Source organism: Tinamus guttatus, unplaced genomic scaffold (assembly GCF_059628265.1).
Source record: "Tinamus guttatus ecotype Peru unplaced genomic scaffold, ASM5962826v1 Tinamus_guttatus_pri_ptg000247l, whole genome shotgun sequence".
Classification (NCBI taxonomy): Eukaryota; Metazoa; Chordata; class Aves; order Tinamiformes; family Tinamidae; genus Tinamus; species Tinamus guttatus.
In genome coordinates this window covers 3,961,632-3,976,603 of record NW_028288781.1, presented here as the reverse complement: position 1 = coordinate 3,976,603, position 14,972 = coordinate 3,961,632, and the positions used below count along the sequence as shown (strand labels likewise).

The following is a 14,972-nucleotide window of genomic DNA, read 5'->3' as shown; positions in this document are numbered from 1 at the left end:
CAGTATTTTAATGAATTACAGCACCTGAGAAAAGGAAATAAATCAAACTCAGTCCCAAGGACTCTAGCCTGTTGATCCACATGTAAGCCAGTATGGGCAGAGTAGTCAAGAGTGTGCAGATCAGGTCTTCCCTAGTGCAAGATTATTTCTCACTTGCTAAATTGTTCACTGGTTGCTGAAGGTTCAGTCTTGTTTTATTGAACAAAGATATAAATTCTCAGGTCTTATGAAATGATAACTTTAACAGTGCTAGAATTGATAACAGAGCAGTTATTCCTTTCATTGATTTTTTTAAACCTTTTTGTTTCTTTCATTTATTTTTTATTTTAAATCTTTCATATAAATTGGCTTAGGAAATTACTAATTAGTGACCAGCTAGTTCAGTTTATTCCCCCATGTCATCTGGCAGTGTTTTTTCATGTTGCTGGAGACTGAAATACTTACACAAATAGATTAATTTTATACATACTGATAAAATTTATGTAATTTTTATACAATAGAGAGGACTGCATTAATTACACTGAACTATGTTCCTTTTATTCTCTTGGCTGATTTAAATCCATATTTAACATAGGATTTCAAAAAGAAGGTTATGTATCTCTAGAAGAAACGCAAAATGTTGCAAGTTGCAAAATACTGATTTTTCAAACTACAGCAAAAGCATGGTTCTGAATGTTTCTCTAATTGATTGCAATTATTTTTTACCAAGCATTCATAGACTATGGGTTTTATCCAGGTGGATATAATCTGTGGCCTGCCCAGTCCCACAGACCTTTGAGGAACGTGGATACTGGCTTTGAAAGGATCTGGATTTATCCCAGGGAGGGGCAACCCAGTAGGGGGCTGAGAATTAACACAGGCTGCTCGTTATTAAAGCGTTCCTCGGTATTGCCCAGCTCTGGGTTTATCTGCTTGCTTTAAACTTCTGTCATGTCTGGAAACCTCACTGTGTTCAGCAAGGTAGTACAGTCTGGGTGACCTGTAAGCAATGGCATGGGCAGATCTCTCCAATTTTTTAGCTGATCTTGCTGACTGACTGTACTAAGCACAGACGGGCTTTTTAGAAGAGACCACTGACTTCTTGCTGTGTCCCTCAAAAGTCACTCTAGAAATACTGGCCCAATGATCATATCCTGTCAGTCAGTTATGCAGGAGGAGAGCAGCAGTAAAAGAAGCTGCCAGCTTTTATTTGTCACCTTTCCTCGAATCTGAAGTTGTATTTATTTGATTAGACCTTTAAAGTGTTGAAAAATTAATGCATGCACTAACATAGCTAAACAAAATAGTACCTCATGAAAATGGCCAACACTTCCAAAAACTGGTAGAGTTACTTCAGGTTTGTGTAAGTACCACTTTTCTTATATAGTTTGATCTAAATTTTTTTTTTTCTCTTTCCTGCATTTATCTGAGAGTGTGATTCAGATCCGTTCATCCTACAGCATTGTGATGTGTTGTCTCTGGACTATTACAGTAACGGAAAATCTAGTTGATAAAAGCTCCTGGAATTGTTAGGAATGTCAAAATATGAAAGTTTAAATGCCTTCTTTCCTAGGCATTCAGTTATCATAAAAAAGTGTGTTTATTACATAAATTTGCTGCAATTCAACTGTAGGGATTGAGAACCGATGCCAGTAAAGATAGATCAAGATTTTTAAAAATATCTGCTGTAAATTAAAAACAAATGAGTGAAAGTATTTTGCCAGGCTCACTCCCACAGATCATATATTCCATTTTCCAAATTAAACCTAAGAGTGAATATTACTTTATTGAGATTTATGGAATAATTTATTTAAAAATTCCAGCAATATGAGAATGCAGGCAGACATTGAGAGTGAAAAAAATAAGTGTCAGCTACTAAGTGGTTTCATCTTTTGGAGGGCTTTTTTTCAGTAATAGGAAAAATTAGTTCTGAGTGGTTTTTATAACTAAAATTATGTATAAACCATTCAATCAGAGTCAGATCATTTTATCCAATTTTAACTGAAAAGGCAATAAAATGGGTGGAAAACATGATAATACAGCCAGTGAGCCATTGGAGAAAGGGAACTGTTCCTCCCTTAAACCAACTTGTACGTCCTGTTTAAGGAAAAGGAATTCAGAGCTTGTGTGAAAAAATGTGGAAGAGGATATAGAGGAAAATTGTTCTGTGGCATTTGAGGGAAATTCATGCAGGTATAGATGATGGGCTGTATTAATTACTAAATATCACATGTTATTCAATCCTGAATCTTGAAGACAAGAGTCAGGACCCGTTTTCTCAATGGAGTGGTACGGGGGATGTAGAATCGTATAGCTGGGATGGACTGGGATGCAGAGACGAGGTCTCTGCGACCCTGGGTGTCACCTCGAGAGCTCCCGTCCTTCATGGGCTCCCTGAATTACTGTGATGGTGGATCTTGTAGCCATAGTGAACTCTCAGAAGTCCTCCCACTTAAGGAAATAATGTAATTGAAACTGTGCTGGCTAAAAAACATCCAATTCTCTACACAACTTTATGTCTTCTTTGCCATTTTTTGTTGGATATTGTGATCTGCCTGCTGTATTTCAGTAAATACTTGCCCTTTAATTAGATAATCACCATGTTATTTATTGATTTGATCACTTCTAAATTCAACATTCAGTTTTAACAAAAGCGTTTTCAGAAAAGATGATGCATTTCTACTTTTTAAAATCTGCTAAATGCTTAGAAAGGATTTGTACACATAACAGAATTAAAACAGGGATTATCTAGCACTGTGTGTGGGATACAGCTATAATCTATAGAGTGCATGGAAAAGAAACTGGCACTCTCAATTGCACTACACACATCTCAGTAATAACAGGGTACGAGGCATACAATTTCATGGAACACCCACAATGAAAATTATTCTTTCCAAACAGAGAATTGTTTTGGAATAAGTTAGGTTAATTGGCACCATGGGATTCCTCCCAAGGAAACACAGAACATTAAAATCTACACATGTGCATGTAAAATGATAAAGTATTATCTTCTTTCCCCTCTCAGCTCCTCAAGTCTAAGACATGCTACCCAAAATCAACAGAAACGATAATGTTTTGTTGATTCAAATTTCCGTAGAATAAACTGGCAATTCTTCATCTGGTCAGGTCACAGCCTGGGAATCACTGCACTGCTCTGCAATTGCTAGCTTGAGTATGGTTATCTAATTCAGTCTCTCATATGAAACTAGAGGTCTCTAGAGCTTTGGGCACACACATTTCTGTGATTTCTATGCAAGCAACAAATGCTATATGGTGATAAGGTACAGCCTCTTGCAAATGACTGTTTTATGTCCCTTAGGATAATAATCAAGACCTACAAATGTCTAATGGGAAATCTAGGCCCATTTCACTGCCATTATATAGTTCTCAGTTAAAATCCTCTTTGTACTTCGCAATTTCTGAATATAGTTTAAGTATTTTAAGTCCTCGCAAAAGTTTTATCACCTTCTCAAAAATCATGATTATAAAACACTCATCACTACTGGAGAAAAAGTCTTCCTTTTAATGCAGAGAGCTGAACTCCCGTGCAGGCAGTTAGCTGTAATGCTGCACTGTGCCTATTTCAATCATGTCTGAAGTCATCATAAACAGGGCCGTCTGTTTTATTTACCTTCAACATGCCCAGTATTTTTAGATTTGGCTATTTGCATGCCCTAACCATTACTTCTTTCCTAGTTTTCTGCCCAATTTATGGCAAGACGTTTAAAACCACTTTGCTGTGAATCCTAGCGGGCCGGTCACAGACGAGGGGCGGCCACAGAAATGGTGTCTGTCGGACACCATTTGCACGGATCACCACCTGCAGGGCTGACTGCAGCCATCCCACCCTCTGGAATGGGTGAAAAAGCCACACGGCCGGTCACCCTACCTGGCTTTGCAGGTAAGCCCTGCAATGGAGACCAGGCTCGTCACTTCCCTGCCTGCTGTCTCCCAGTGGAAACACGGTCTGAACGTGCGCTGGTCCCTTGTTGCTTACTGGCCAGCTCGGGAGAAAAGCAGCAACATGCAGAGTAGTGCAGCACAACTGGCATTTCATCTTCTCACTGAAGATGGCCAAGTGCCTCCTTTCATTACTCCAGCAGAGAGGAAAGCCAGGAAACCAAAAATAAGTACCCCCAAACTTATCACTATATTATGCCAATAAATGTATTTCCCTTGCCACCCTGCCTGCATCTATGCACATACCTTAAACAGACTTAGCATTTAATTGCATACTCCTACTTGGTAGGAGTACGGGAGCAGGACAGCAAATATTGTTTATGCTTAGCATAGGTGGAGTGCATTCTAGAATTAAATGTCAATGAAATTTTGCACTGCCCATAACGTGGTATGTGCCATATTTATATTCTCTAATGTAACACAGTTATTTTAGTGCACTAGCCTTATTTTTCATAGGTTGGGAGGTTGGTATGGTAGGACAAAGATGATTTATATCTCAGAGCCTTCACTGACACAGGGATATTTTTTAATAGTTTCTGCGTAACTCTGAAGAGTTGCAGGTCCATTAGGTTGAAGAAAGAAGAGGTTTTAATAGCAACTCCCAATTCTCCTTCCACTTCAAAGGCCTGGAGAGAAATATCTACTTTCTGCTGTCCCCATTCCCTCCATGCATCAAAATAATACTTCTTAACTTGGTCACAAATTTAGTAGCAGCTGCAAATTTGGCTTGTTAGCCAGAGATGCCCTCTGCGGCCATATAAACTACTGGTTAATGGAGCAGCCCCTACCTTGTTCTGTGAGGTCAGGGAAAAGAAGAAGTTGAAGGTGGTTTATTAGTTTCACCCTCACCCACATAAGAACTCAGAGGAAAATGCCTTCATTGAACTTACTCTGTTTTCATGGGAGAACTACTAGGAATACTGCTCAGGTAGTGCAGTAGCCTTTGGCAGGAACAGAATCCCACTTGTATCAATGCAAAGTGTAAGATTTAACTGAGCACAGACATGCATCAACATAATGCTAAAATAAATGTATATATCCACTGTCTAGGGGAATATGCAGGGAGTTTTAGTGATGATAAAATGGCACATAGAATTCAGCAAATAGCACAGACAAGCTGAGTCTATTCACACACTAAGTTTTAAACAGATTTTATGGGTTTATTTCAGTTTTCTGTAGTAGCACTCTTCACTGCAGAGGCTATACAACCTATAAAAAGCTTGAACCGTGCCATGTCAATGCTGGAGGTAGTGGTGTTTTTTTTGTTTTTTGATTTTTATGCTGAATGATCTGAGCAATATGTAATCATGCGAGTACATGTTACATCATGATGCAAACACACACGAGGGCATAGTAGAACTTTCATTACTAATCCTGCATTGCTGTAAAAAGTTGCTTATGGAGACAAGGTGCTCATTTCACCCTGAGAAGCTCAGGAATAGTTGACTCACAGCATCATAGTCAGCATATTTAATACCCGACACTCTACTCTAATAGTCTTCTACTGAGCATGTGAGCTGTTAGGGGTGGAAAATGGGTCTCCTGCATCGGCTCCATGCCACTCCTAAGGGCCTCACCTTGAATCCCCTTTTCTGTTCCTGCTCCCAGAAGATTCCCACCTGGAGTCACTCCTGAGTAAGGCTCTGCAGCACTGAAGGGCTTGTGCTCTGGTACAGCAAACAGCTGACAGATGGTAATGACTATATCTGCATTTTAACTCTTTGTTTGAATGTTACTCATAGACTTAAGTAAACACTTAAAATAATGGTGAGAAGTATGTATGCATTTTATTCCCTGCAAAGAGAACCATTAAAATAATTAAAAAGAAATATATAGGAGGAATATGGAATTTAAAAAAAAAAGTGGGCATTAGAAAATCATGTAAAACTAGCTTTACTGAGTAATTTGAAATTTAGTGTGTTAAGATTTAGGGAAAGTTGCTACTAAAATCTAAGTCTTTCCATGATACTCTAAGATCAGAGAAGGTGGTGACCATTGTCAAGGAGTCTTCTTAACTCATACTCTCAACAGCACCTCCAACACCATTTCATGGACATTTGCTGTCCCTTTCTGCCCTTCCTTTTCTTCCTCTGCCCTTTCCTCTCTCGGAGACTTTGCCCTTTGTCACAGTACACCTATGAGAGGGACTATTAAAACTTTATTGCTAGTTTAAAAAAAAATGATCTCTATGCAAGTGCAAATGGTAGTTGCACAAGTGCAGTTTTAAGGATACCCATTTTGGAGACGTTTCTGCTCTGGTCACTGTGTGAAACAAAGTGCAACAGAAAAAACTTTGCTTACAACACAGGCTGGCTGCAGAATGTATGACCTTACAGATACGGGATTTTAGCACTGGCGGTCGTGAGTTGTAAATTGTCCTCAGAACTTAGGACAAAGTAGCCAAAGTTGTCTGAGAACAAAGTTGTCTAAGTTCTGCCCTTAATTTTAAAAGGATGCTGAAAAGTGGCATGTTTGTTAGGAAAGACCACAAAAATGATGCAAGGATCGCGAGAAAATTCCCTTCAGTGAAAGCCACAGAGATACTTAAGCTTTTCAGAAGGTATTTTGGAAGATGATTATAACATTTGACTCCCAAGAGTAATAACAGGTTCTTCTTTTTTTGTTGCTGCTAAATCATACCTGGATGCCTTTGAACAATATATTTTAGACCAATATATGTCATAAAACTCAGTAGACAAGAAAGGGAGTGAAAATTAATGTAAATGGTTATATTAAAATGGTGGTTCCTTACAGTTTCCAAATCTTGGGAAATGATAAGATCAAGGCACAGTAGTAACAAAATTTGGAGTGGGAACTTCTAGAGTATTTCAGCATTTTTGTCTAAGTTGAATACAGTCTTGAGTACAAGGTGATCTAGTAATAGTACTGTTCCATCTCAAGGAATGGTAAAAACTAAGCATTTAGAATACTCTGATGCATTTTTTTTCCTCCTGATGGTTGCATTATAGGTAGAATTCATATTTTACTAATGATTTTTTAAAACATTCAAATATTTTGTCTTTTTAACTGTAGATTTAGATGCATCAAAGCTATCTTGATATATAACCAAACACCAGAGAAATAAAATTTTTACTGTAATCAGTTCAATAACTTCTCACTCAACCTCTCCATCTCTCTTATACTAGCAATAGTTAGAAAGAAAATAACAGAGGTGAAAATGAGCCTGAAAACAAAAGCCTATAGTAACATTTTCGTATTAAAATTGTCTTTAATGCAGAACTTTGAAGGAAAAACTGTACAATGTTGTTCTGTGACTAAAACAACTTTATTTGTCACAGCAGAGAGGAGCAGTAAATCACTGGGTCAGATGAAGTGTGTTGAGTGTAAAGCAGACTATTATAGACTTTGGGGCACAGGGTATCCGTTTTTGATGGTAAAATCTTATTCTTTTCCTTCTGCATCTATGCCACCTACTTGGTATTCTCTGTAATGGCACAAAATGGGCAATATTTTCACCACTCCACTGGGCTATATATTCCTAAATGGCAGAACCTAGGGTCATGTCCTAAATTCCAATCACAAGCTCCCTTAAGTCCTTTTGGGATGAGATGGTTGTGCTGAGCTCCCTTCTTTCACCATATTCTGGAGATAGGGAATAAAAAGCTACAGTTGACAGGGAGGAGTCAGTCAAGCAGCCAATACATCTGCACATACTATAACATTTGTGTAGCCAGTGTAACATAAAATACCTTGGAGAGAGCCACAGATGTTGATTTAGCAACTTCTTCATTAAGAATCATCTACAGTTTCCAACAACCAAGTTGAAAAACAGAACAGCAAAAACACATTCCTACTAACTGTGCTGTCAAAGAGTATTAGTAGTTGGAAGATATGCAGAGAAAAAATGCTCTTCAGATTCTGTTCTTTTTTACCTTCAGGAATCCTGCATCTAATTTTGTAAGACCTCCCTGAAGCTCAAGTTACCTTCATCCACTCATGGTGTCTCTCTCACCATTATGAAAACCATTTACATGCTTATGATAATTCCCTCTGAAATACTGACTACATATAAAATCACAATTTCTTCTCTTTCATTTGAACTTCCTACAATTAAATCACCTAATTCTCAGTAGATATTAGCGCAGCAGTAATTTTTAAGCAGAGACCACATTGACTTCAATGAGCATTGGAAGTCAACAGAAAATAAAACATAGGCATCAGGTTTTACCATCCTATTTACTTAATCTCAATTTATAGCTACAGACTTCCACCGGAATGACTCTCAAGAAGCAAATCGAGATAACCCTAACTGTGTGCTTAAGTTAGCAGCACCAGGGAAGCACCACCAGGAGCTCTGGAGCAAAACCTGAATTCAAATGAATTTCATCAACACAAGGACCAAAGAGGAGCAAAATAGCATCTTTTCAGGATTGTATCATGGCTGATTACAGTGCAGTCACCTCCCTTTCTCATTTTTGTATGCTGTGTTCCTGTTTATCTAAACACCAGATGAGGGAAATGATGTTAGTGAGATCGGAACTTGTCTAGTGTTAATTTTTATGAAGGAAATATGTTATTTCTTTTTCTTGCTTATACCAACTTCAAGACATGCTTTGAAGATTATTCTTTGGAAAAATCATCATTCACCAACCTTGCTTCTCGGTGTTCTCAATGTTACGATTATATCAATACTAAATTTCCTCTTTACATGTATAAAAAGAAATCAGTCACCACTCTCCTGACCCTTCTATCAGCAAATACAGAAGATCAGTGTTCCATCTAGTCTTGTCTGTGATTTCAGCTGTAAAAGTTTCCTTCAGGAATGTTTGTTTGTGACTGATAAGAGCTCTGTGGACAGTTTCAGTGTCAGTTTTCATCAGTACAAACTTTCAGGATTTTCAAATTAAAAATTTGAGTCAAGCTTAGATTGATTTGATCTTGTAAATGATCGTTAGTTACAGAAACAAAAAGGGAAGTGTTCAAGAAATCGCAGAAACATATTATTTCTTTAAAAAAAGGTGTCATATACTTCCTCTGTTTCAAAACAAAACAAAAACTGTCAGATTTCCTCCCAGAAAATGCTGTCTTATATTAAATTACATTATATCTGTGACATCATACCTAATCAAGTGATTAGTTAGAATTTAAAATGCATTTTAAATCAATATAGTTCCTTATGATTTTATTTAAAAATTACTTTGCCAAGAGTAGGCCAGTATAGCCTATTTAATCCATTAGGTTTCTTTATGGTGCACAGTCATGCCTGTCCTAAGCAAAACGTGATTGCAGTTTTGATTTGCTTTATATATATGAATTTTATCTGAGATGCTGCTGCAAAATGTGACAAGAAATCAACATGACACAACATTTATGACATTTCCTAAGTAAAATATCTCCCAGTGGACTTCACAGGTTTCTAGTGGTACTTACCCCAGGATTTATTTTGTCCTACCTAGGAGTAATTTCCTATCTCTGCCCTCCAGTGTATTCCCCTCATTGCCCAGTCACCACCAGCCCTGCTCCCATAGTGATCAATGTCAAGATCGGTCTTCCCATTAAACTTAATGAGTTGTTTCACCAATCAGCCTGCAAGGTGGAATTTAGAAGTTCAATCATTTTCTAGGTTTATCTCAAATCCTAACTCTTTGGAAGGGGCCTGTCCTCCAGGGCAGCTAGTGCCACATTTGAGGATGAGCACAAAGGGACTGAGCGCTGCTGCCCCTCTCCCAGGGAGTCCTCAGGAGCGCCCTAGACCCTCCGGCTTGGGCTCGAGCTCAAGCCTGAGCAGGCTGGGCCTTGGGCCAAAACTGCTCCCACTGTAATCCCAGAAAACTCTGCTGAATTCAGTGGGGTGGGAATGAATGCAAATGAGGAAAATATAAATATGGAGTTGTGTGAAGCTGGTGTTACATAGCCTCTTCGGAACTGAAAGTGAGGAAAAATGGAGGGACAGAGAAGAATGTGACCTCAGTTATTAGACGCTATCTTTTTACATCCTGAAACAAAGAAGAGTTTTCACTGTGCTTCACTTCTTTGTGAGTTAGTATTGTGGTGTCTGTTGTCATTACTCTTCTCTATATTATTTAAATTACAATACTTTATGGAAAAAAGTTTCTTGCCTTTCCCCTATATACAGGCTAAAATATAAACAGATAGAGATAAGTAAAAATTCCAACCTTTATTCCACTTTGAACAATCTTGTGTATATCCAAAAAAGGTTCCTTGATTATGTCTCCTTCAGGATTGAAAATCTTCACGTATCCCTCCTTTTCAAGAATGAAGAGGCGGTGAGATCCATCCCCACAATGTACTGCTCCAACAGGCTGCCGTAGTCCACTCACAACCTCCTGAATGCAGAAGCAGTTGTGCTTGTGTTTTCTAAAAAAAAAGAAAATTAAAAAGTGAACAATTTATTCTACCTTAGAATCGTGATACAACAGTGTGTCTAAGAGACACAAGGAATATTCTGCAGTGATATTACTGCAGGCTGCAAACACAGTAATAAAAGGCAGAATAAATTACTTCCTTGAATGCAGGAAAGGAGATTATATGGAAAGTCAATTTGAACCTGACTTCAGCAAAATTAATTTTGTATACAAGACAGAGAAAATTGAGTCATCCTAGATCTGAAATGCTGAGGAATAAGAAAGTAAATATATGATTAAAAGAAAGAGGAAAAAACATGTAAATAGAAAAAAGCTACCCTATAATTAACATAGTAAATTCCAGTAAACTCCACATTTTGACAAAATTTGGTTTCTACAGTCTATTTAAGAATAATAACTTATTATGGCACAGTTTATTTAAATAACCTAATTATTTTCACAATGGCAAATATACATTTGAAAATCCTAAAATAGATATTTTAGTAATAAATTTATTGTAATTGTTTACTGATGTAAAATTGAGATTGAAATCACTCAGAAGTTGTATACATGATCATAACATATCATCCATCACTTAAATATTAAGAGGTACTGAAGTACTGAAGCAAATGTAACTTTCCTTTTCAATGTATACTAGCAGCAGCAAAAGAAAATAACATCTGGAAAACACAGCTGCTGAGCATAAGCACAGACCGAGCTGGTTCACTGTGAAAACCACAGGCTTTGTTAGTTTTTTTTCAGATTAAACAGCATTTATCTTTATGAACCTGTTGATCTCTTCCTCTTTGTCATATTCTTCCATGTGGTCCAGGGAGTTAGAAGCTGGCCCTCGCACTTGCTTTCTTGGAAAATCTGGAAAGCATACGCCACCATCTTTCCTTGCATAGTAAAAGCAAAACTCATCAGCTGTAGTTTGGAGAAAACCTTAAAAATACAAAAGAGCATACAAATATTTAGCGTGCTGTCATGTCTGCAGTTTTGTGCCATCACACTGATCTTCAAACAGATTATATATTGAGTGGAAACAGAAACGGTTTTAAACAAAGTACCATCTGCAAAGGAGGCCTGCTCTGAGCAACTACAAAAATAGTGTGTTACCTTTTCTAGTTTATACATCTGTATTTGTATTAAGCCTTAATTGCAGTGTGCTTAAACAAGAAAAAACAATTCATTCAAAATAACAGCTCAGTCTTAAAAAAGTTTCAGAGACAAAGTTCAGAGTTAAGGCGGTCATACACTTTTCCCTGATATTAACCCTATGAACAAAGTGTAGTGTCTGCTGAAGAACAGCTAAAGCAGCTTACATTAAACTTCTTTCTTGCTTTGGGCTTTATACTTAATTCTTACTGGCCTTAATTACCTAAGGAAAACCCAGCATATTCTGCTACTAACTATTATAGCAAAAAATTAATGAAAGATGGTAACTCTTCACTGATTTGATTTTTTAAAAGTGGCTTGCTGTACTGAAACCTTTGGTACAGACGTCGGGAGAAGACATGCAGTAAAGATTTTGTGGAATGCTGGCACCAAAGGACGACAGCCTGGGAGGTGAATAATTAGTTGTCTCAGGAAGCGCGAAGCAGGGCTTCAATGGCACCTTAGTGCCGCGCTGCCAGCCGCTGCTCGGCTCCGCGCGCCGGCAGGGGCTGAATACACAGACCTGCGGCTTCCCTCGCCTCCAGCCCCGCCGAGGGGATGTGTCTCGCTCGGCGCTGCAGCTGGCTTTGAGCTGGCTGGGATGAAAGGTGGGCTCTATGTTTTAGGTCACGATGGGAAGGAGATTGAAGACCAGAGAAACAGGAGTTGGTAAAATGAGAGTCTGTGAGGAAAAACCCTGCCATTACTGATACTATACCAGTTTTAATGACAGCAAGAACACGCATTTTTGTCCACAAAATGTTTCTAGTTGTTTTCATCCAGTTTTTGATCATTACTATCAAATCTAAGACAGCAGAATTTGGCTAGTTATACGTGTATTATTTTACTATAAGATCTGTTAAAATAATCTGTCTTAAATCACTTTTATTCCTCTTTGCACTATTGGCACACTGTGGTAGGATGTACTATGGTCCAGGACTTAATCCATAGGATACACAGCATTCAGAATTATATGATACAGTATAGAGGTTTTATTGACATTTAATTGGAATTAGAGGCCTAATTTATGCATGGCTTTACCACTTGTGAGTAATGCTGTAATCCATAGATCTTGGTCATAAAAGCCCTGGCTTACAACTTACAATAAGAGCTGATCAGGGACAGATGTGTTTCACTGGAAAATGCCAATTTCTTAAAAGCAAAGCTATTTCAGAAACACTTATCAGTTTTGACAAAATTTGAGTTCAAATTATGTTTCTGGTACAAGCGGAACTTCTGGTCTAAATGAAAAAGAGAGAACCAGACAGCAAACCTCATGTCACTATACCCCAATGTCCTGTAATTAGGGTGTTTCATTAGGAAAAGGAATATTCATGTCAATGCCCCTCATCTGTCAGGCAAGAGTTTGACCCTAAGTCTCCCATTTCCCAAGTAAATGTCCTAACAACCACTTTATTAGCTATCCTGGGGTGGTCCCTCTGTGGCTTTCTTCATGGAAAATTTCGAAAGAGTTCAATTTCTTCCTTATGTGGAATAGGAAAATTTTTTAGATCCCAGAATTTTTGTGGAGTGGAAAGCCTCTCCCACCCAACTATACTTCTTTTCATATGTATCTTCTTTTAAAATATTGGACAAATAACATGACAAAGTCTGACTTTGGTTTCTGTAAAATAGTATGTGGAAACACATGGTGGTGTGTTGTGGTGTAAAAGTTTAATTACCATGATTTGGAGCTTCAGTAAATAATCAGCTGTGAGGAGCTGTTTTTAATTTATAGTTGTTAGTTGGAAAAAAATAGGAGATAAAATTTCAAATGGAACAACTGAAGAAGAACTCTGATATAATCATGGGCCAGTATTCCACGGTTTTGTAGATATAATGCCAAAATCAAAAGGTAATTTAAAATCTTGTTGTTGAACTATTTGACTTAAGAATACACAGTTTTCTCTTTAATAGTGTTTTGCTCTAGATGTCCTATATCAGTAAAGAAAATGCAATAGCAAATTAGATGAGTACAGTTTCTAAGTATCCTATCTACTAAAGATAAACTTGGAATTTATCTTCAGTAAGAACAACTGAAATCATATGATGATCATATTGTTTACTCAGTAGATATTCATTTCAAATTATAATCAGATGCAAACTCACTCAGCTAATGCCTTATGCAATGCCTTTTTTGCATGCAAGACTAATCCCTTTCTCCCATGAAATATTCTATCATGAGCTGAAGTATGTTATACTGCATTTGCTTTTTAGCAAACCCATCAGCAGGTTCCAGAGAAAAGTATGGCTTTTACTTTCCATTTTTCTTAGGAACATTCTTGGAAAGCAGGGCTTGAATTAAATCATGAAAATCTGCCTTATCAGTAAATTCTGAAATTATGGCATTACAGGAAGGAACGTAACCTCTGTAAAGACAGTTTCAGCTTTGCATCAGGGATGAAATTTTCTTCTGTAAAAAAACCATAGTTTACAAAAGGATCTGCTGCCATGAGAGATATGCTAGATTCCACATACAAACGGCTTCAGGAAAGACAGAGTTGCAATGCAGTTCACTTGTACTCGCCTATCTGTTCATAGTCATTTAGCATTTCCTTTGGCATGCCTATGTTTGAAAGGCTTTAGCAAAGAGTTTGCCATTTAGTTCACTGATTGTACAGTGCCCAGAATTGTCCATGGCAAGTTCCTCTAAGCATTAGAATTACTAACCAAAAAGTTCATTTTGCTCAATTTGAGTTTAGTCAGATACCTCTGTCTGACTGTCTTTCTTTAGTCAGTGACCTCTGTCACTGCCCTCTATGAAAAATGTGTCAGAGTAAAGACTGCAATGTTTGGGCCTGCATGAATTTCTCTATTATATTTATATATATATATATATATATATATATATATATATATATATATATGAGTACAAGCTTCCTACCAATTGTGAAGGTCTTGGCAGAGAAGTGACTGTGCTAAAAAAAAAAACCTGAATTGTGGAGAAAGATTAAACAAAATGTTTGAGAGTTGTATATGTCACGTTTTGCACAGGCTTTTGTGCCTTTAAAGCCTTCTGTCCTGCAAATAAGAATCTAACTATTCTTGATAAACAAACTTTTTAGCTAAGGTAGTTACAGTGAAGGCTTTCTCTGTTCTCATTTTTTAAAAAACACGGGAATATTGCATGATTTCAAACTCAAAGGCAGAACTTTTAGCAAAGTGACTTCTGTTCTCAGCTGAACCTCACCTCCTCTCTCCACTAGTATTTGTGGTCCAGGGTTTCCAAATGCTCTATGTGTCTTCACCAAGTTCTACTTCACTGAATTCCTTGCTTAACCATTACCCTGCCTCTTCTCTTTGATAAATTACTGAATCATCATGGTAGCGTTTATTCCAGCTCTTACAGCAAGTGAAGTTACTCTTCTCTCCCTTCCTTGTTTGCACTGCACACAGGATTGAACATCATCCACTTATCTGAGTGGACCTACACTGACTTAAATAACATAGGGGAGCAGTCAGGCTCCCCTACTCTTTTTCCTGCTACATTATTGATCTTGAACATACAGTATTGTATTTTGTTTTTAAAAAAAACTTTTTTTTTGAGAA

At 37.5% G+C, this 14,972-nt stretch overlaps 1 protein-coding gene across 2 annotated transcripts in view; it reads right to left on the bottom strand.

Annotated features, from left to right (window-relative positions):
• The window catches only part of HHIP (hedgehog interacting protein), a 67,777-nt gene that overhangs the window by 42,628 nt on the left and 10,177 nt on the right, over window positions 1–14,972 (bottom strand). For both annotated transcript variants that reach the window (XM_088526567.1, XM_088526568.1), the window contains exons 3-4: window positions 11,054–11,210; window positions 10,077–10,278 (exon numbers count right to left, since the gene is read on the bottom strand). In XM_088526567.1, the coding sequence (XP_088382693.1) occupies window positions 10,077–10,278; window positions 11,054–11,210 (359 nt within the window). The remainder of the gene's footprint in view (window positions 1–10,076; window positions 10,279–11,053; window positions 11,211–14,972) is intronic.